The sequence below is a fragment of the Perna viridis genome, chromosome 1 (genome assembly GCF_037379345.1).
Source record: "Perna viridis isolate PV_CMFRI_1.1 ecotype Kerala chromosome 1, ASM3737934v1, whole genome shotgun sequence".
NCBI lineage: Eukaryota > Metazoa > Mollusca > Bivalvia > Mytilida > Mytilidae > Perna > Perna viridis.
The window spans coordinates 18524044-18546168 of NC_142445.1; the positions used below are offsets into that span (position 1 = coordinate 18524044).

The 22125-nt window shown below is 33.1% G+C and overlaps 1 protein-coding gene across 1 annotated transcript; it reads right to left on the reverse strand.

Moving 5' to 3' along the window:
• Positions 1–711: 711 nt before the first annotated feature.
• On the reverse strand, positions 712–22015 carry LOC148627581 (pseudouridylate synthase 7 homolog). The gene is made up of 17 exons (XM_088575380.1): positions 21899–22015; positions 18678–18946; positions 17673–17763; positions 16389–16487; positions 14910–15054; positions 13902–14019; positions 11371–11448; positions 8037–8102; positions 7574–7636; positions 7070–7192; positions 6669–6730; positions 5615–5769; positions 4939–5089; positions 4618–4752; positions 3049–3118; positions 2269–2420; positions 712–843 (listed from the first exon to the last, which is right to left on the reverse strand). The coding sequence occupies exons 2-17, from the start codon at positions 18944–18946 to the stop codon at positions 716–718; spliced, it is 1905 nt and encodes a 634-aa protein (XP_088431506.1). The 5' UTR covers positions 21899–22015; the 3' UTR covers positions 712–715.
• Positions 22016–22125: the final 110 nt, after the last annotated feature.

Genomic DNA, 22125 nt, shown 5'->3' on the forward strand with positions numbered 1-22125 from the left:
CAACAATAATAATTTTTTCATGTTTTGGAACCTTGTGAAATTTTATTGAGATCAAACCAACCAACATTTATCCTACAAAAACCATGTGTCTACATTTGAAGACAACATGGAAATCCATGATACAGATAACAACAGGGTCAACCATTATATGTCTGCAAATAATTTATATGTATAAAACGCATAAACATGCTGCAAACCATAAAGATGATGCTGCAAACCAAATTTCAAATCATTCTCATGAAGAGTTGTTGAGATTTTTGTATTGAAGATTTATAAGAGATACATTCTAAACTAGAGGCTCTAAAGAGTCTGAATTGCTCACCTAGGTTGATAAGTAACATTCTATTTTTTTGTGAAAGTGACCATGTTTTTTCTCTGAAAAAAAAATTCCTAAAAGTTCATACCTAAAGAACAATCAAAACAAATTTCATTGAATTCTGTGCTGTAGTTTTTGAAGAGAAAAGTAATAACATTAAAAATAGGAACCTAGTCAATAAGTTTACACACACTATAACCCATCAATATAATTTCAAATCACTCCCATGAAGTGGCGATCTGACTTTTGCAATGAAAAATTACAAAACCCTAAAAAAAAATACTGGTAATTGTCCGAAAAATAGGGAGACAAAAGACCGATAACCAAAAAGCTTACACACGGTAAAAGTCACCAAGCTGAAGCTGGACAATGAATTTTAAATCAAAACAAAAAAGTGTGCTATGAAACATTTAATGTAGACTGATATGACGATGAAGTGTCTACTTTAAGAACTTCTCTAAGAGCCATGGTTGCATAACATGATGTTGGAAGGGTCAAATCTATCCTCAGGGCAGTATACTGTCCATCTGTAAAAGAAAAACAGGATAATAATCTGTGAGTAGAGTTGTTTAAAACATTAGACTGTCAAACCAGGACTAGTTAATGTAAACTTATTAATTTTTCGGGTTTTGTCATGTGAACATATTCACGGGTATCAATTTTTGTGCTTTCAAAAAGGTTTATGCTTATGTTATTATACAGTGTTAAAAGATCAAATTAGCAGGAACTATTTTGTGCCCTTTTTGTCTATCACAAAAATAGCCTAAATCAGTACACCATAAAAAAAATTAATACCTTAATATTAATTTGATTAACCTAACCTGATTTTGAGAAACAATTAAGGCCTTATCAGAATGGTACAATTAATAACTGACCACTGTACAATTGTACTAATTGCACTATAAGTGGATTATCAAGCTGTAAAGTGATAAGAAGCTAGATAAAGCATTTCACAATTTACTATAAACAAAGAAAGGGTTAGCATATAATTATTCCCCTATCCCAAAAAGAAAAAGGCACCAGGATACACATTCCCCCATTCAAGACTATAAACAAAGACAAAAGCTCTGAAGTGCCTGAATCACCCAACCATCTGATAAAATAAAAAATCTGGTGGCCATATTATTCAGTTAAGCACAGCAAGAATTACATCGTTTTTTATTTACTGAGGCCAATCCGAACACCACTTGATTTTTTGTGGACTTTATCATTGATTGAAAGTTTCTTTCTATCTGTTATGGCTTTATTGTTTTAAAATTACCTAGGGAATGTTTCTGTAGTAAATATTCTTCTTCAACCTTACTGTAAACGACTGAAGACACATCAACTAAAAGATGTCGAGAATTAGCTGGGAAAGAAACTAAAGACGGCTTAAAGCTGAAACACTTTATTATGGTTTTAAGAAAAAAAACTTTCAAGGGAATAGTTCTTATATCTAATGAGAAGTAGTCTTAGAACTTTGACTAAATCGGGACTTTTGTAGGCTTTACCATACTTCCTGGCCACTGGTTTTTGTCTGAGGATAATACTCTGATATTTCTAGCCTTTTTCAGTTCAGACAGTACATCAGGTTCTTGACATGAGCATAATCCAGACTAGCCAAATCATGCTCATACTGTTGATTAGGTTAAAAACCAGACAAGCCCTTGTTCAGGCCAACTCTTACCTCACCTTACCTGGCATTCAGATAAGCACTATCCTCACCTTGTTCAGACCAACCTATTCTTACCTTCTATCCCTAACCTTAACTTGATCAAAGCAACCCCATTTTTTATCCTCTATCCTTACCTTGTTCATACTAGCCATATTCTTACCTTCTATCCTTAACTTGTCCAAACTAACCTTATTCTTACCTTTTATCATAATCTTGTTCAGACTAGCCCAATTCTTACCATATTCAGACAATCCCTATCCTTATCTTGTTCAGACCAGCCCTACCCTTATATCTTTACCTTGTTGAGATTGTGGTTCAGGTTTGTTATTCAGCTTATCTACATCACTAAGAGTTAAATCCACACTAACATCATCATAACTATAAAACTTCCATGATACATCAGTTGGTTGTACTAGGACTCTTCTGTAAGCTCCTGGTAAAGCCAGGGATCTAGAAATATAGACTAGTCTTTTCTTATTGCTATCATATTTTTGATGTGCTGAATTTTCAGGAAACTCGCTATTCTGAATTCACTTTAATAGACAATGACTACAGATAGCTTTAATAGTAATTGGCCAGAGAATCTAGTACTGCTAATACCCTACAAGGGTAGCATCAATTTCCACAATACAAGACATTAATGAAAATAACACTTAAAATGCACAGACAACTTTGTAAAATTTATTGACTATTAAAGAGGCTTTGTTGCTAATGAATGAATCACACTCATCAATATTACTGAAAACTATTTTTTCTAAAGGTTTTACAAATGAACCAAAATAAATCATATTTGCACAAAATGTACTGATGATATTTATCGAGTTACGCATTTAATCAATCATTGTTTTCATGATGGTAGATTTTGATGTATTTTTAATGAATAACAACAATTGTTAGACTGTGCAAAAATACTTTTGAAAAGTCACAACAATAAAACACTCTATACAAAGATAGATTTGGAGGCTGGTATTAATGCCAGCCAAATTCTCCTTTAAGGAGTTTCATCCCCCAAATAATTATAAAATAAAAGTGAAATATATTGAGGTATTTGTAGGGCTTAGGTATGAATTTAACTTACTTGACTCTATGTTTTAGGCTGTCCATTGAAAGTTCATCCTCCTTAAATAATGTCTGATAAAGGTTTCCAACTGTAATGTAATAATCATTAAAGGAAATACTCTAAACATTTTTATGGTGCACAGATAAACTGACAAAAAATTATACTTGCAAAATTGATTTTTAACGCTGTAAACCATTTTCCCTTTTTTCAAACCACAAAAATTGATAGTCGCAAATATGTTCAATTGACAGCAACTGTGAAAATTAGCAACCACAAAAATTAATACTTTTACAGTAATTAAATAACAAATTAAAATTAATAACTACAAAGTATAATTTTAGCATAAACAGTTATAAATTATACATATATTTACTGAGAAGGTTCTTGCATTCTGGATACACATTCACGGTAAGCTACTTTGTTTGTTCTGACTTTTTATCAGGAAAACTTAAAATTACAGTATGCTCTAGCAGAACCAAAGAAAAATGACAAAAACCTTGAACTGTCAGTCCAATATAAATCTCCATAATGCAAGAATCATACTCTGAATAATTGTCCTGGTTGGTCATGTGGTAAAGTGTTTGTGGTAGAGTGTAGAAGGTTTTGCCCTTGGGTTTAATTCCTACCAAGTTATACCAAAGTCACTGCTTCCTTGCCAAGCATGCAGAATATCAAAATGTGTCCAAGTGGCATGACATGCTTACCTACATGCTGTTGTTTTTGTATGTTTTCAAATTTTAAATCCAGCTCAGCGTGTCAGAAAATTACTAACTAGAAAAACTGTGAGTAATGCTCACTAACTTGATACCCCTGACTTCCACATTTGATTAACATGCACCTTTTAACCTCAATTTTGATTTAGATCAAAATCTAAAATAAGAGAAGCACAATTAGAACATCTAATAAAGATTATGTGAAAGTTTCATTAAATTCCATTCAGTGGTGTGGGAGGAGCAACAGAAATGAGATTGGCCCCCTATGTAAGGAAAGGAAGGACCCAAGGATGGACGGACACACCTAACGCTACATAACAACTTCAAACTTGCAAGTGGGAAGGGGTATAAATAGAGTCTCCACCAATCAAACATTCTTGTCCAGAAATTCATAAAATATCTATCACAGAGTGCTAAACCATAATCAATCAACCATTCATTCATAACAGCAGAGGTGGTAATTGACTAATTTCTAATTTGGACCCTTTGACAATTGTGAAGACCAATTTAAAAAAAGGGTTAGGATAAAAAAAGTTCTGCATTTACCATCATTTTTAGGCTGGAAATGGGAGCACTACATCTTGTTCAATATGCTTACAATCATTATCAGTATAGAGAACATCATGTCCTGGAAGTGGGATTATTACATCTTGTACAATGTACTTACCGTCAGTATCAGGGTAGAGTACATCATGTCCTAGAAGTGGGATTTTTACATCTTCTGCACTGTACTTACCGTCAGCACCAGGAAAGAGTTCATCATGCCCTGGAAGTGGGATTACTACATCCTAAACACTGTATTTACAGTGGGTATCAGGATAGAGTACATCATGCCCTGGAAGTGGGAGTACTACATCCTGTACACTAAACTTACCATCATTATCAGGATAGAGTACATCATGCCCTGGAAGTGGGAGTACTACATCCTGTATATTGTACTGAGACAAATTAGATTCTGTGACTACTGTTGGTTCTGCTCTTTTCACTTCTCCACTTCCATTATCTTCGCCTGAAACAAATAACCTTTTTGATTTCTTAAACTGTGCACAGCTGATTTACTTGCTCAGACGAAAAAAAATATCAATCATCTACATATTACATGTTGTATATCTTATTATTTCATACTAATAGTATTTTTGAAATCTATTTAAAATTGGATATATATCTTACTCGTAACTGGTTCCACTCTACCTACCGCCTTCCACAGCATCAATTATATCTTGTGTAAGGACCAGATCTCCTATAATAGGTTTTAAACCATATTGTTTGATTCTATGTGAAGCCACTGTGTTCCATATATAACTCTGGTAGGAATGGAGATATAGCAGCTTAGTATTTCGACCAATCTGAAAATAAAGTTGGGAGCTCATGTTAAATAAACTTTAGGTATATAAATTTAATTGCTCATACCTTGTCATATAAAAGAGAAATTCATCCAAACAAAAAAAAATATGAAAGACATTATTTTTAAAAACTTCCTTGTTCATTCGTGGATTGAAAATTCAATACCACAAAAATATAATGGATGAAAAGGAGCATATGTTAAAATATAATTCTTCCAAATATTTACTTCATATCAAATTACTGGTACATGAAGGTTAATGACATTGATTGTTTTATAGACTTAAGTCTGCAACCTTGACCTTTGATCCTGGTTCTGAACTTTCCTACAGATCAATTAAAACAACTCATTGAAGGATGTTTATTCAATGGTATACATGAGAAATTATGGTTATAGATGAACAGAAACACTACTGTATTTCCTTAGAAACTTTGTATGCGAAAGGATAAAAAAATTAAGTGCGCAAAACAAGATACATTCTACTCTTACTGACAAAATTACATGCTATATAGTTCTATCGCCAACTTACTCTCTGGAAAGCATTGCTGTAATTTCTGCTGTTAGATTTAAGTTCGGTTAAAATTGTTCTCTCTATAGCATTTTCATTTGGAAGTCCTTTCAAAGCCTCTGCAGCATTCTTATTTTTTTGCCAACATTCTCGACAAGCAACTACCTTTCCATTTTCTGTAACAAATTTTTGTTTTGAGTATTACATTATTATGACATAATATCCAATGATTTACATATATATATCATTCAATTTGAACCACTGGAAATAACTGTTTTTTTATACATATTTCAAATAAGTTAAAACAGACTCTTTTCCAAATTCCAAGGAAGGAGACATTGAATGTCATAAACATCAAATACTGTTTTTTTAAGAAGTGTGTTTGGGTGTGGTCATATGGATTTTTCATGCTCTCTACCACTAATAATGATTTAGTCCTATCAAAACAGGCTAATTCATACAAATAAACCCTATGTTGTTCAAATATTATTCTATTCCGAAGGACAAAACTCTGCTCTACTTACCTCCATGTCTTAATTCTCAATATCTGATGGACGGATTTTAACTCTACCTGCTTCCAGGTCTTGGTCTCAGTATTAGGACATACTTCCACTCTACCAACCTCCAGATCTTGGTCTCAGTATTAGATGGACAGATTTCCACTATACCTACCTCCAGGTCTTGGTCTCAGTATCAGATGGACAGACCTCCACTCTACCTACTTCCAGGTCTTGGTCTCAGTATCAAAGGGATGGACCTCCACTCTACCCACATCCAAGTTATGATCTCAGTATCAGATGGACAGACCTCCACTCTACCTACCTCCAGGTCTTGGTCTTGGTCTCAGATGGACAGACCTATACTATACCTACCTCCAGGTCTTGGTCTCAATATCAGATGAACAGACCTATACTCTACATATCTTCAGGTATTGATTGGTCTTGTATCAGATGGACAGACCTATACTATACCTACCTCCAGGTCTTGGTCTCAGTATCAGATGGACAGACCTATACTCTACCTACCTCCAGGTCTTGGTCTCAGTATCTGACGGACAGATCTCAACTTTACCTACCTCCAGGTCTTGGTCTCAGAATTAGATTGACAGCTTCTTCATAATCATTCTTCAATACTGATCTGTAAAATTGACACAGAGTCTGTATAGGAAAGTATGTTTAGCCAAGGCTTTATTCAATACCATTTTATCTCAAATTTAAAACATTTATCTATCTCTCTGTATTTACAATACTGTACATTGTGATAAAAGAGATAAACAATTATAAAGTGTAAATATGGTCATTACTGCCAATTTCTTGTTCCCAACAATTGGCCTTCAGTAGCTTGGATGCTTACCTGGTTGTTAACCCCTTCAAGTGATCATGTATACAAAATTTAGTAAGGTATAGTGACAGTTTTCAAGTAATCAATTCTATGGAGAAATAATTTATACATGTACATCACTAGATTTCTACCTACCGTCCAATATGATGTGTTGGTACTGTAGTGGTACCAAATCTCTGCATCCCATAATAGTTGATAAAACCTTTGTCCTTCAGAGATGTCATGGCTTTAGTCAATGTCTCAGATTCAGTCACATTTCTATAATGCAATGCCACTTAGTAAATTTTGTAATAAATTATTTATTTACAAATCTACATCAGAATGAAATGACATACAATATATAACTTAGAAATAACAATATCGATTTGAAGACAATTTTCAGTGTAGCATAAAAAAATAGATGTTCAGGAACAACAATGGCCAATAGAATTATCTTACTATTGCCAATGAAATAGTACTGTCATTAAAGGCTGGATTCAACAGTTGTTGTACATAAACAGTTTTTCTTTGCATGAAATTACCTTTTATCAAATCTATTTTAAATACTCTTGAAATAGGTCAAATAAATTATATAATCAGTATGCTGGCCTAGTTTAAAAGATGTATTTTAACATTAACTGGAGAATGGTTGACATTTACCTCAAAACTACAGTGAATCTGTTGCCTTTACATTGCCCAAGCTTTAAAGGTTTGTTTACATATCTGAAATAAGAAATTCAAACCATTTACAATAAGCGCAGACAAATAAGTTTATCAACACTTCAAAACAAAATAAAATTTCACTGAATGGCACTAAAATATGTTTACCTTTAAATGATCATTAGTAACAAAATATGACTTGTTTGTTTATGTTAATAATAAAATAGCAATAAAATAAGAATGAACTATTGTTAACACATTAGTTTTCATGGTTGCTTATTTCTGTTCATTCTGTCAAGTGTACTTATTGGTGGGTACATTTATCAATTTTATACAGTTTCAAAAAATGATTAGCATTCTGAAGTGTTAAAAATCAGTTGTGTGGGCACTATTTCTACTGTTTATCTGTCCACCCTGAAAATAACAATATAAGCACACTGAGAAATGAATAAGTTTACAGTACCTAAAGTTGCCAAATTTCATGTATTTCATACGAGTATTCAAATCCTCCAATCTTTCTGCAACCAATCTGAAAAGATATTCTGGTTACTATTATTTTCACCCCATAATGAAACACATTTTGTTTGAAAAATTAAAATACAGGTTCTTTTTTCATTCCTGTGTTTCATTAGTGACTCACCTGGTATGTAACAATATTTCAAAGTTTTGTTTGGAGTGGATTTAAACTTTTCCAGTTCTCTTTTCCAGTTAAAGAGCTTTGGAGCAAGTCATATTTGAATCAGATTGTGATGCTTTTATTACTGCAAAAAATGCAACTGATGATAAGTCGTAATAATATGAACTTGTATTATGAAATTGTTAACATAACTAATGTCGGATTTTTCTCAGAATTGCGAACTATAAACAGTATTTTTGATTATGACAAAATTGCAATAAATAATGCGCTCAATAATTTCTGAATTACCAGTAATTAGTAGGATATGTACAGCTGAAGCAACCATAGAATATTTAAAAAAAAAACAAAAACAAAAAATTCATTATTTTCTTTCATTTTAATTCAAAATCACTTTAGCCTTTTTTTTAAAAGTTGGTTTACGGACAGTAGGTCTGTAAATTTTGGGTAGGAGGAGGTAAAAAAAAATGGCATTCACTTTTTTTAATAGTTAATTTTGGGAGTGCCATCCATGTACAATAAATTGCTCTGTATGTGAGGTCCTTATTGGTGGGAGGTACCTCTTTAAATTATACTCTTTCTATTGGTCCTTGGATTCCGAGTTTCTATGGGGACTGGTAATGAGATTGTTTGTAAATTCACCACTACAACATTTGTGTAATGAGATTGTTTGTAAATTCTGTTACCTTGATTGGAAGCATCACCCAATTCATGTATAATAATTAAACTGAGGATTTGCTCCCACCCAACCTGTCTAAAGTTAAACCTTTCCCACGAACCCTGTTTTCTAATTCTGGCATAGCCCTTTTATAAAAAAAGAAAAACAAAAACAAAAAAAAAAAAACAAAAAAAAAAACAACTGTATTGACAGAATAATTTGAAGATAAATGAAGTCTTCTATGCTTTCATTTCTCGTGGTCAACATTGAATGTACAAGGGAGTTAAGGTAGAAGTTACGTAAATGAACGCGCCTAGCAGATTACGGGAAAAATGTTGTCGTTGCCATTACTATGCAAGTTATTTCCCTTTGACCATAGACTAAATAAAAATGTTTGACGGCAATCAAAATTCCCGTTAATATTTCGTTCGTAAATTGTATTATACTAAATAACATAACCTTTGCGGAAAAGAGACCAGAAGATGTTCATGAGAAAGAAAAAATGAATGCGAAAGAAAGTAATAACAATATGGAATGGAGACACGCCACGATAGAATAGTAGACATCTGACAGATATGCTGAAAGGGTGTAAAAACTGTATATAATTCTCCTCTATTCTTGCATAATTGCAAATCTGAGCGAAGATATGGTCTTGGGAGCATTCTTTATGAAAAAAAAAGGGAAATTTAGAAATTTCCTCCAATTAAAAATAAATGACCTGTCATATTTCGACGAATAAAATATATATAAAAACAAGTTAGATGAATGATATTATAAAATCATTTGTATGGGAAGAGTGTGTTACATTTTTGTGAACATACAACAAATGCGCGTAAAAATAAAAAAAGAAACAAAGAAACAAAGAGAAAAAGAAATAGGTAAAAGGATTGAAAGCTGCGCTGATAGAGCCATACAAAAGGAAATATCCCTGACTAAGTATGATTTACAAAATGTTATAGGATTAAACAGTTATTTTCGGTCGTTCAAGCACATATGAACGAATCTCTCCACTCCCACACATTACGTGGTCCACCACTGGTAAAAGAAATCAAAGCAAAATAATGTGGTAATTGGAAAAATGGGGGGGGGGGGGGGGGGGGGGGGGTTCGATGGAAAAAGCGCAAGATATCTAATTGGCATACCTACAACAATCTATCAAATAAATCAAATAGAAGGAAAGAATCGGGATCGTTTTCAAACATATCTAAACACAAGCTTGATGTTGTACATGTAAATTGTCAAAATTAAACTCATTTATTTAAATTCACCATTCTGATTACAAATGACGATCAATTTGTCTTAAAACTGAAGAAAATTTCCAACCGTATAACATATAAAGATATGTGACGTCGCCGAAATAAATTTTGACGTTACCGAAAAAAACAAAAAAAAGGTAAGTATTTTCACTCTAGGAGAGCATGACAGGTTAATGAGTCCCGTTGTCAAGTGATTTTTATACATCTTTTGATAGCTATTAAAGATGAAAATTATATACTCTTTCTTAAAGAAAATTCTAGGCACTATTATTTCACAATACTAAGAAATAATTTAATACCTGTCGTTTTTTAACAATTTCCCTACATATCCTATGTATTTTCTAGTATATTTCAAATCTATGTACTTAGAAAACAAAATCCGATACGATATCATTTTTCTCTGTCATATGATTGCATTCGAGTCGATCTTTCCATATGCAAAATTTCAGAAAAATTCTAGGACACGATATTTATGTATCTCCTACCTTAAATGAATAGAACTGCCTTTTGCGAACTACATCATTGAAATGCTTTTATCAAAATCCATTCAAGACAAGCATTTTAATAACTGACAAATTAATTTTTGGAACACCTGGAACACATGAGACTTTGTTATTTACACAAGGAAAAATTTGGTCAGCAGTAAAACAAATAATGCAATTTTGAAATTCTAGTTTTATTCCACTTTTGACAAAAATTGGGTTGTAAACCAACTTATTAAAAAAAAAAGGCCTTCTGAATAAATGGCAAAACTTTTTGTTCTTAAAGGCTAAGTATATTTTCTTTTTTATCAGAATCCAATTATTTCCATGAATAATCTTGGAACAGTTAGTAAAACATTTCATTTGTTTTAGGGTCAAGGGAGACAATTCACTTCTATGTTTTCATTTCCCCCCTGAAAAACATGATTTCAGCCCAGTTGAGTCATCTAATATATAAATTTTGTGGCAGTGTGTTGAAATCTTTATAACAATTTATTTTTCTACATAGCTTATAAAATAAGTAGATATAGAAACTGGTGTTAGTGAGTTAACTCTCCCAGTATGAGTGGTAAAGTGCAAATTTAAATGTGTTTATCTTAAAATAAAAACTAAAACTTATGCAATATAATACATGTACCAGTATAAATGATAAAGTTACTTAAAACAAGTGTGTCTATTTCTATTTACAGAATGTTGAATTGTACACTTGATGAAACCTAATAGGCCATACATGTATCTACAATAAGCATAAGATGGTAAACTATTACCTATAAGCTGTTACTTCCTGACAAGTTTTTGCCCTCTTGTCTTTTGTACCAGCATAATGAAATATGTTCCTATTCACTCTGCAAAAAAATATAGGACATGTGCTTATCATCTTCCTGTAAGATTTAACTAGTCATTGTCTCTAAGAAAGAAATAGCACTTTTCAAAATGTATCCAATTTATAATAATTGCTTAAGATGTTGCCCTAACGTGACTGAAGTCAATGTTTCTCATATATAAATATGTATGTATGAAAATGATTTGACTTGATGAACCTTAACTGGACCTGTGGTGATGGCTACTACAGTGCTCATCAGCATACACAACTACATTCGGTTAATTAAGTTTTCTGGAAATATCAGCTGTCCATGGTTGATTCACAGAACTGAAACATTAGAAGATGAAGGGAACAAAATGTGAACTTGATCCCTAACTTGCAAAGATGAATGCAATATACCAGGTTAAAAATTTTGTAAACCCTTGGAAACTAAAATTTTAAGTAACAAGAGGCTCTCAGTAGCCGGAATCGCTCACCTGGTTCAATTTTTGCCTTTCAAAGACAATAACTCTTAACATGGAGTTATTAAAAAATTTCTTGGCTGGAAACTGCTAAAACATTTTCACCTTTCAGGGGCAAAAACTCTAACAAGGAGTTGTCTAGATCTTCGATCCAATGCAGACTTTTGTATGCCTTATTATAAGAATCATTCAAATGATAGGAAGAATTTGGCTGAACCTAACAGTTTTGGTGATATATGTGAAAAAATACTGTCTGACCACTCTGTTCTATTTTGGTAATGGTGGCCATGTTTTTGGACTAATCAAAAATCCACACAAGTGTTCTATGCAGGATACCTCAAGAAATATTCCTACCTAGTTTGGTTCCAATTGGTCAAGTAGTGTCAGAGGAGAAGATTTTGAACAGAAATAACATTGAAAATAGCAAAAAAACATTGAAACTAGAGGCTCAAGAAAGCCTGAATGGCTCACCTTGTTAACCATTTACTTCTTTGAAAAATTTCAGGAATGAGACAGGCTAAGTTAAAATCAACTAAAATTATTCATAGCATTTTCATGACCTGAACCAGAATTTTGCTAAAGGCAACATTTTTTTTTTTTTTTTCAAAAACCTGACTTATGACCCCTAAGTTCCATTTTTAGTATAGGCAGCCATATCTATTCACGGATAAAAAATCACAACAGTCATTTTGAGCACAATACACTAAAGAACTATTATGCTTATTTTCATTTAATGATCTTAAATGGTTTTAGAGAAGAAGATTTTGTTGAAAAACAAAAAACTGTTCCAGGGGCCGTAACTCCTACATCAGTTGACTAATCATTTTGAAAATTTTGGCATAGGTCTGTCTCATGATGCTGAACAATATTACCCAAGCCAGAAATTTGCTAAAGGCAAAGATTTTTTAGTTATTTGCAAAAAACTGCCATCTGACCTCTATGTTCATTTTTTAGTAATGGCAGCCATGTTTTTTCATAAATCAACAATCCCAACGATCATTTTGTGTGGGATACCCGAAGGAACATAAATGCCAACTTTCATTGAATTCTGTGCTATGGATTTTGAGAAGAAGATTTTCAAAGTTGCACATGTGAAAAATGCAAAAAAAACTGTTTCAGGGGCTGCAACTCCTACATCAGTTGACCAATTGTTTTGAAAATTTTGGCATAGGTCCGTCTCATGATGCTGAACAATATTACCTGGCAGAAATTTGCTAAAGGCAACGGCTTATGAGTTATTTGCAAAAAACTGCCATCTGACCCCTATGTTCTATTTTTAGTAACGGCGGCCATGTTTTTTCATGAATCAACAATCACAACGGTCATTTTGTGCAAAACACCCTAAGGAACAATCATGCCAAGTTTAAAACCTGTCAGTCCAGTAGTTTCAGAGGAGAAAAAACGTGTCCAGACAACGATGGACGCCAAGTGATGGCATAAGCTCACTTGGCCTTCAGCCAGGTGAGCTAAAAAGGGCAATAACTCAACCATAGCTAGATTATAAAGAAAATTTGACCACAAATATATTTCATCATGTTGAAAATTTTGTTTCCATCAGAATTTGGCTAAAATGGTTTGGGAAATAAGTGTGAAAAACTTCTGTCTGACCCCCTACATTCTATTTTCAGTAATGGGGGGGCCATGCTTTTCGATGGATCTAAAATCTCCACACCAGTTCTATGCAGGATACCCCAAAAAACATTTATGCCTAGTTTGGTTCCAATTAGTCAGATAGTGTCAGAGGAGAAGAGTTTTGAAAAATTGTTATGGAAGATACTGACGGCCGAGACCTTTGGCAAGGTGAGCTAAAAATTGTTAGCAACACCAACTGATGACGACAACAACAAGGACGTACAACACCAATGACGATGACAGACACTAAATTAAGGCAATAGTTCATATGGCCTACATCCTGGTGAGCTTAAAATGACAAAATCTATAGTCTGTTATTCTGTCAAAAAGGACTAAAAGAGAAAAAAACTACAGTCCTCTTATCAGTAAAGTACTACCAAACCTTAGGAATCTGGATAAATCATTAATTGCAGCCATAGTATCCCTATTTTCTTTGTACAACACAAATCTACAGTAGTCTCCCCTGTCTTTAGGCCATTCTTGTTTCCATTTAGTCTTTGCTAAATAAACAATTAAAAATATAATAAGATATGAAGTATCTTAAATATGAGGAGAGGTGTAGGCCAATTGTTTTGTACCTTTTTTGTTTTTTTTTTTTGTTTAATTTTATAATTTAACATTTGTATCTGAGACAGTGACCTTGAAAAAACTTCTTCAGTCTGTCATTTTCAACCACTAAAAATGCTTCCAGTCTACTCTGAGACATTTCTTATTTAAAGCACATTTCTAATAAGTTTTGTTACAAGATTTTGAACTTTAATTGATACTCCCGTAAGACAAACTTCGCACATAGTTATCTATTTTTAGAAATTTAAATGAAAACAATGAATACAATGTCTATGATGTGTGTCTGGTCATCAAATGAACTCCAATTAATTATAACTCAATATGGGACAGTTATGAAGTATTTATCAAAGATAAATATTTATTGTAAGATTTTCTCATTACAAGTCCATATTGTTGGCAGAAATCAATAATATTAATTTCACAGTCCTGGGTGAATTTCACACCCAGGTCAGTGATTCTCCGTACACAATTAACAACCGAAATATACTTTGTCCCATCTGGATGGGTGTAATACTCATATTTTACCCAGAAAAAACCTGACTGACGGGGTGTTTCACTGACCAACACAGATTTAAATCTCCAACTTGAGTGTTGAAGAACCAAATGTCCCTGAGTATACTGTATATACTTGATTTTCATTCAAATTAAATTCCTAATACAGTAAAACCTTGTTAATATGTCACTATCTGTCCAGGCAGATTTTGGTGTTATTTGGCAATAAATGGAGTTTGAGTAAAATTTGTGGCGATATGCGAGTTTGGCAATAATTTGAGGGGCATCAAATCAAGGTCTTACAGTATCAAAATGTATCTACTGTACTTACATTTTTTGTTGGTACTATCATTTGTTCTTTTAAACACTTTGATGTGTTTCTTGTCTCCTAGGCATACTGTAGATGTATCTAAGCCTAGGAACTTGGCCTTTATAGCTTTGTGGTAGTTTGTCCTCTGTTCCTTGTCTTCCATATTCTCATAAATAAAATCAATGTAAGCATGAAATGACTTTCTAATATAAATTGTAAGCATGTTCGTTGTGTGAGTCTGTTCAGTAATAAAGCAATATTAGTATCAGGAAATATGTTGTTTATCATCTAATATCTTTAACAATCATCTAAACAAAAGTTTTGTAACATTTATTATTAACTGATGACTTAAAATACAATGTAAATTGCCCCTTTAATACAACAGGAGGTTTTAGCAACCATAATTTATACAGGGCAATTGCCCTGTATTAATTTAATACAGGGCACATGCCCTGTATTAATTCTGGCCCTGTATAAAAGTTAAACTTGTCCGCCATTTAAGTTCTATATGTGAAAAAAAAAACACATTAACACACAAAAAATCAAAACTGTATAATGATCTACACATTAATAAAATTCGTGGGAAAAGCTAAAGAATGCATTAAAAACCCAATTTGAGAAGGTATCAGCAAACTTGGTATATTAATATAGATCTATATAGAAAAGAACAGTTGGGGTGAATAAATGCATCAAGAGATCTGGAGTGTTACAGTCTTCACTAGGAAATATGTCATACTGAGCTGTATTTAAAGGTTTGTACAGATAACTCCTGTTATTTTAAGTCATCAGTTAATAAAGGGATCATAAAATAACCATTTAATAACCCTATATTGGCAATATTAAATGATTGCATTGTGTAGGTGTTCAAAAATGCTCTGTCAAAGTACACTAAAAAACAGTACCGGTAATATATGTTTTGATTCAAAATTTTTCTAAAGGTTAGAAATGTTATTCCAAACTGAAATTTGGGTTAGGAATAAACAACCCAAATAATGAAAATACCATTACCCTAGTTCTTGTTGATAACTGGACCCCAAAATGTATTTGTCATACATCTTGTAACAGAAAAGTAGAATTGGTAAAGTATAGATACATGTATTTACATTTTCCCCAAACCTTAAAGTGTAGATCTCAAATCTCAAAGTGATGTCTTTATGTAAATCCTAAACATTAAAAGACCCATCAAACTAAATAAAAACCCAACATTGGTTTTTTTAATGGCTTGTGATATTCCATATAACAATTTAGAAAAGCTGTTTCTTTGAATCAGGTCTCTGAATTAACCAGAGAAAAATTGATAGATTGATTGTAGTTAAACATCCTATGGCTGATAATACTATACAAGATCAGAATGGTTGATTACTTGAACATATCCTGTTTTATACTAGTTCAATTTTTCATGTGCAGAGAAAGATGGGTGCTGTTAAACAAACTTGTCTACCTCCTTAGGCATTACAAGGAAATAACAAGATTTTATTCTGTAACTACATGAACATATACCTCAATGTTGATATAATCTGGATTAGGGTCTGTGGCAGATGATAACTCTGTCAATGACTGAATCAGACCATCTGGTAAATCAAAATCCACCTCCTCACTCTGCAAATAAGATTAAGAGGGACAAATTTAATATTTCTTCCCTATAGCCAGCACTCCACAGTATTGTAGAACTGCCTAATTTTGGTCTTGTAATCTGATGCTTTGTAACATTTATCACTTTAAAAAAATGTCAAGCATCTGTAAATCTATATATTTGGAAATAGCTCTGGCCAAGGCCTTCAGGATGCAGTAAAAATTTTCTGGAAAAAAAATTACCCACAGCATATAGGGTTACCATAGAAACCATGCAAAAATATGCAAAAATTTGCAAAAAAGTTCATAAAATCAGGTTTAAAAATATCAAATTTCCCGCAAAATATCTGCAATTTTTATTTCATCCCCTGAAACTGTTCAAACTTTTTCCTTCGAAAACCCCTTCCTCATATGGGCATCGCCGGTTAGGTTTTGAGCTATTTCACTTTGTAATCCACTTACCGGTATTAAATTTAGCATGGTGAAAAATTGACTTACTTTCACTTTCACAATGAAGTCAAATTGTCATTGAAAAAAAGCCCCTTCAACATTGAAAATATATAAAACATTGCAAAATACTTTTAAAAGTCCCCTTTTTTCAGAAAATGTTTTATCAACAATAGATTCTTCATTTTTAATCACTATAGCAACCACCGGTTTCCATTTATGTCATTTTTCATCCCTAGCCAAAAGTGGGAAACTAAACTAAACTGTGGAGTGCTGGCTATAATACTGCACTTCATAGCCAATCTTCTACCATTAATCAAGAAGAAAACATTCATCATTTCCCACAATTGTGAAAATAGATTGCCAAATCATCTGTATCATTGCCTATGCCCTTATTCTAATTGGATGTAACAAGTAAACTATGTAAGGCCTAAGTGTGTAAGCTCTTATCCGTACACTGGTTGTCATATCTCAGAAACACCCATTAGCAGAAAAAAGGAAACAATTTTAATGAAACGAGATATATTTGTGATAACAATATATGTTCTGCAGTTATTTCATGAATACATAAATGTTTCAACTGTATTTTAAGGTCATGTATAATGATGTTATATCTCAACATGGTACTCAAATATAAGACAGAATTCTATGCCACTGGCAGTTATGCATTACAATGAGCCACAGCAACACTAACAGATCTTTTGGGTTATATTTAAGCCTTCATCAGCCATTACTATTTCTTAATCAATACCATTCATCAAATACCTTGAGCTTTGTCTCTGGACCAACTTCCAGTTTAGTAAGGTAAACAACTTCTCCACTCTCATCAACTTCATTCACAATAAAATCAGAGTATCTATAACAACAATGACATAAATTATACAAACAGTGGCAGATCAATGGGGGTTCCTGGTTTGGACCCCTTCATTAATAAAGGAGAAGGTTCGGTTATAGCCAATTTTGGCCTTAAAATTTGAAATTGTTCAAAATAAAGATTTTTATCGTTTTTGTACACATAAGTGTTTACAACAGCTAGTTCGATAAGATTTAGGCCAAAACAAAATTAGCTAAATTATGAAAAATCCAGAAAATCTCAATATTTCAGCATATTTTTGACAGTTTTTGTGAAAAACAAATGTGGCTGCATGCGTGTTCATTCTTGATCTTTACATATATATTCTGTTGTATTGTGAGATACAACATATATGTCAATATTTTGGATAAACATGGATGCGGCTACTTCCGTTTAAGGCAAAAACCACAGAAAAATATGTGCAAAAATACAACAAAATGGAAGATTGCTTTAATATTGTGTTAATTTTGACTGCTGTTAGGTCAAAATCATTCATGATCTCGCCAAATGCGACTGAGATGTATTTACTACAACCATTATCCTTTCATATAAACTAACTAGTATTGACCATAACAAATCTTTCAAAAACGTTGAAAACCGGGTCCAAAATAGAGCTTTATGGAACCTACTTCTTTCTAGATTCACCTCTGACGAAGAACTGTCTTTGAAAATGATAATGAAGCTCCCTAAAATATTGAATACTACAGCTTAGTTATTTTCAAATGCTACTGAGAACTGTAAGTTTTAACAGTCCTTTTGGTTTTTATAGGACAGAACTATGATTTGAATTCACATGTCACTTTTATTTACAGGACAAAAATTTTGAAACAACTAGGACATTTTTTTAAATGAATGTTTTTTCTTTTTGAATATGTGTGGTTTTTTGGTAAACAAACAAACAAAAAGAAAGAAAATACCTTTGCTTAATGACTCCATGGCAACCAGGTAAGTCACTGATATAACACAATATTCCAACATCTTCTTCTTTTGTTAACTTCAGATCAGAATCTTTTGTGTTAGTTGTTGCTGCCTTTTCTTCACTTACATCATTGACCTCACCAGGAACATCATCTTTCATTGTTACATCATTTGACCCCTCAGCTGAATCTGTTTTGGCTTTCTCTGACCCTTCCTTTTCATGTTGGTCTTCAATATCTAGTCTTGCCTTTTTGCTTTCTGGTTCCATCTTTGAATAATATAACAAATACTTTCAGAGAATTTTTTTAATGTTTTAAAAAGCTATTTTTAAGAACAGCTGGATTTCATAGCTTTTTATAGTAGAAGCCATTTAAAATGCAAATCTATGTTATTCACAGAAGAAATAAAAAAAATTCTTGTTTAAAGACATTTTTATATACAGGTATAGGATGAGCCTGAATTAAAGTAGGCCATTTGACACAGTATGGAATATACAGGGTCTAGAATTAACTTATTGCAAGGTAGCCAACAGAACATTTTGATTGATAAAATATGTAGTCCTCAAAATTATTTTGCAGTCATATCCATAGAGATAATAATTAGCATCAATTTAAGTAGCCCAAATGACTACAAATAAAAAAATTCAAGTTAGTCCTCTCAAGAACTAGGTAGGGACAGAACTACAGGACTACTGTTTAGTTGAACCCTGATATAGTGAAAGACAACATGCCAATATTAGTAACATGGTTTGAACACCACAGCTGTTCACTTGACAAAATGTAATTTTTAACCCCACAAATTAATAAAAAAATTAAAAAGGGCAATTAATAGTAAAATAAAACAGATTTTAGACAAAATAAGTTCTCAGGTTGCACGACATGTTGCTGATTGATTGCTGGGGTTTAACGTCCGTGCAGCAATATTTCAGCTATATTCAGACGATGAACATAAAATGGATGATAAAATGAACATGAAATGACGTTGAAATGAAAAAAAAAAGATGGGACACAAGGATAATAGGGTTGACAAAATTTAATTGCCACTAGAAAAAGGGGGAAGGGTAGGGTCAGGCAATTTAGCCTCCTGTGGCGGCGGAACGTGGCATCTTTCCCAACACGGTGCACCACTATAGTTTGCGGTCAGATTTTCCGTATTATAGCCTGACAACCCCAGCATGTAACACACCAGGGATACCCCATTCTACCACCTGGGGCACACATCCCAGTTGCTCTGTGGGCAGAGCGTCTAGCCCCCGGCTAGGTTCCTGAGCACAATTTAGCCGTCTTTTATGACAAGCTTAGCCCTGCTGCAGGCCTATTCTTTTGACACCCGGACCAGCATGACACATGGCATGCTGCCAAGCAAAGCATAACCTTATTCATAAGTATACATAAATATGGGGAAAACAGGAAATCAGATGTTATTTCTGGAAACCTATAAATAGTTTAAAACACATTACAAGTCAACACATCTAAACCTCATAACTAATAACAAGCAATTCACAAACTTCAAGTTACCTAATGCTTGTACTTTGCCCCTTTTATTCCCTTATTTCTAAAATAATTGAAACTACAACTCCTACCAAGTTGCATTGAACCTTGTGTTATTGTTTCATAAAGATCCATTCATTAATTGATACTCATATTTCTGCAGAAAAGGATGACAATACAAACTTTTGCGGCAACATAAAAATACTTCGACCAGAAGAAACTGACAGACCAATTACATCAGTACAGATAGACAAAGATGATATCAAGGGACAAGATGGCCAATTTAGGTAGATATCAAGTACATTTGATGTTCTGTTTAGAAAAGTTTCACAGAAATCTGACAAAAATAGTGCTTACTCAATGTTATATCAACCAAATAATTCTGACAACACTTATTGTATGGTATTGTCATATAAACTTAAGATTGGAGTCAACAAAATTAGAGACAAGCTTGTGGCCTCAGAGTCTAACTGGTAATGATGTATACTTGTGGTGGGAACAGCAATACTGCCTGTCGCAAACCAGGAATTTCTGGCTGCTGTATGTCTTGTTTCATTTTCACTTTCACTTTACTTGTAAGTTGCCAGAGTATATAGTGATAACTATTTCACTGTACCTGTGTATTATGTTATTTTAGGGCCAGCTAAAGCCTGTCCTGTGGTGTGAGGGTTCCCTCCTGGTTTGTAGAAGACCAATGGGTGGCCTTGAGGATGCTTACCCTACCGGTGCACCTGGTCCATGCTCCCAGTTTTTAGTGGAGTCCAAGTTGCTCATTTACTTTTGTTACTTTGTATGTATGATTTTAGTTACTTTATGTTCTTTGTTGTGAAAGTCTGTTTTCCATGTCTGGTCTTTGTCCCTGGATTACATTCTTTTGATTACCGCTATAACCTTGGTTCCCTTGATTACTCTTGAGCTGATATTTTTATCCCAGCAGGGTTGTTGTCTCTTTAACATATTCACCATATCCATTCTTGTTATATTGGAAACTTGCTCACTTGGTCAATGAAGATCAATAAAGGGGGAAAGTGATACAGGAGCGATTCCCTCATGGGATAGCCCAAATAATTATGCCGTCTTCAGAGATTAATTTTTATTTTGCTTAGTTGCCTCTCTGCGAGTGAGGCATAAACATTTGATTTAAAAAGAAATGCTTCATAAAATGTCATGACTATATCAAGATACCTTAATCTTTGGGTTGGAAAATAAGCACTAAAAGCTTCTATAGATCCATCATCATTTTTGGTGCAAGGTTTTTCTCAAGTAATAATAAACTAACACACTTTAATATACAGATTTATATGTGGGTTTGTATAAACATGCACTTGTAATATAGAACTTAACACATGTGTAATACAGAACTTAATACACATGTAATATGGAACTTATATTGTCTGCAGTCACAGTGAATTTTTCAGTAAAATTGAGGCCATATTTTTCGAAAGGTTATGACATATGAACCTTAACAGGAAAATTTATGTACATCATTTCAGTCTCTGTGATGTTCTACATTATTATTTTTTTATTATTATTAAAGTTTTTAGTGAGTGTCAAAGTTGATGAAACAAGTGAAAATAAGTTCATCCAGTCTATCATAAAACTATTAAAACCTGTTTTAAGAGTCTCTCAGTCTCAATCTGGACTGCTCCCAGAAAATACGACTTAAAATCAATCTTATTGTAAGCAGACAAGAGACGATTATCACAGTATATCTGGTAATACATGCTTACCCCATTTACCTGCCACAGATTTATTCAAGTCGTTTCGAACTCAAAAAAAAAAACACGTGATCGTGAAGATAAATTGAAAGTAGACGACCTTGCCCTGTGATTTTCGGAGTACTCGGACTCTTACTTTCAAAGAGAAAGTTTTATTCCGAATCAATTTCCCGCTTTAATGTAAACTTTCACATTCCCCCATTCCCAATTAGATCTAAAAAAAAATATTTTCTCGTGTT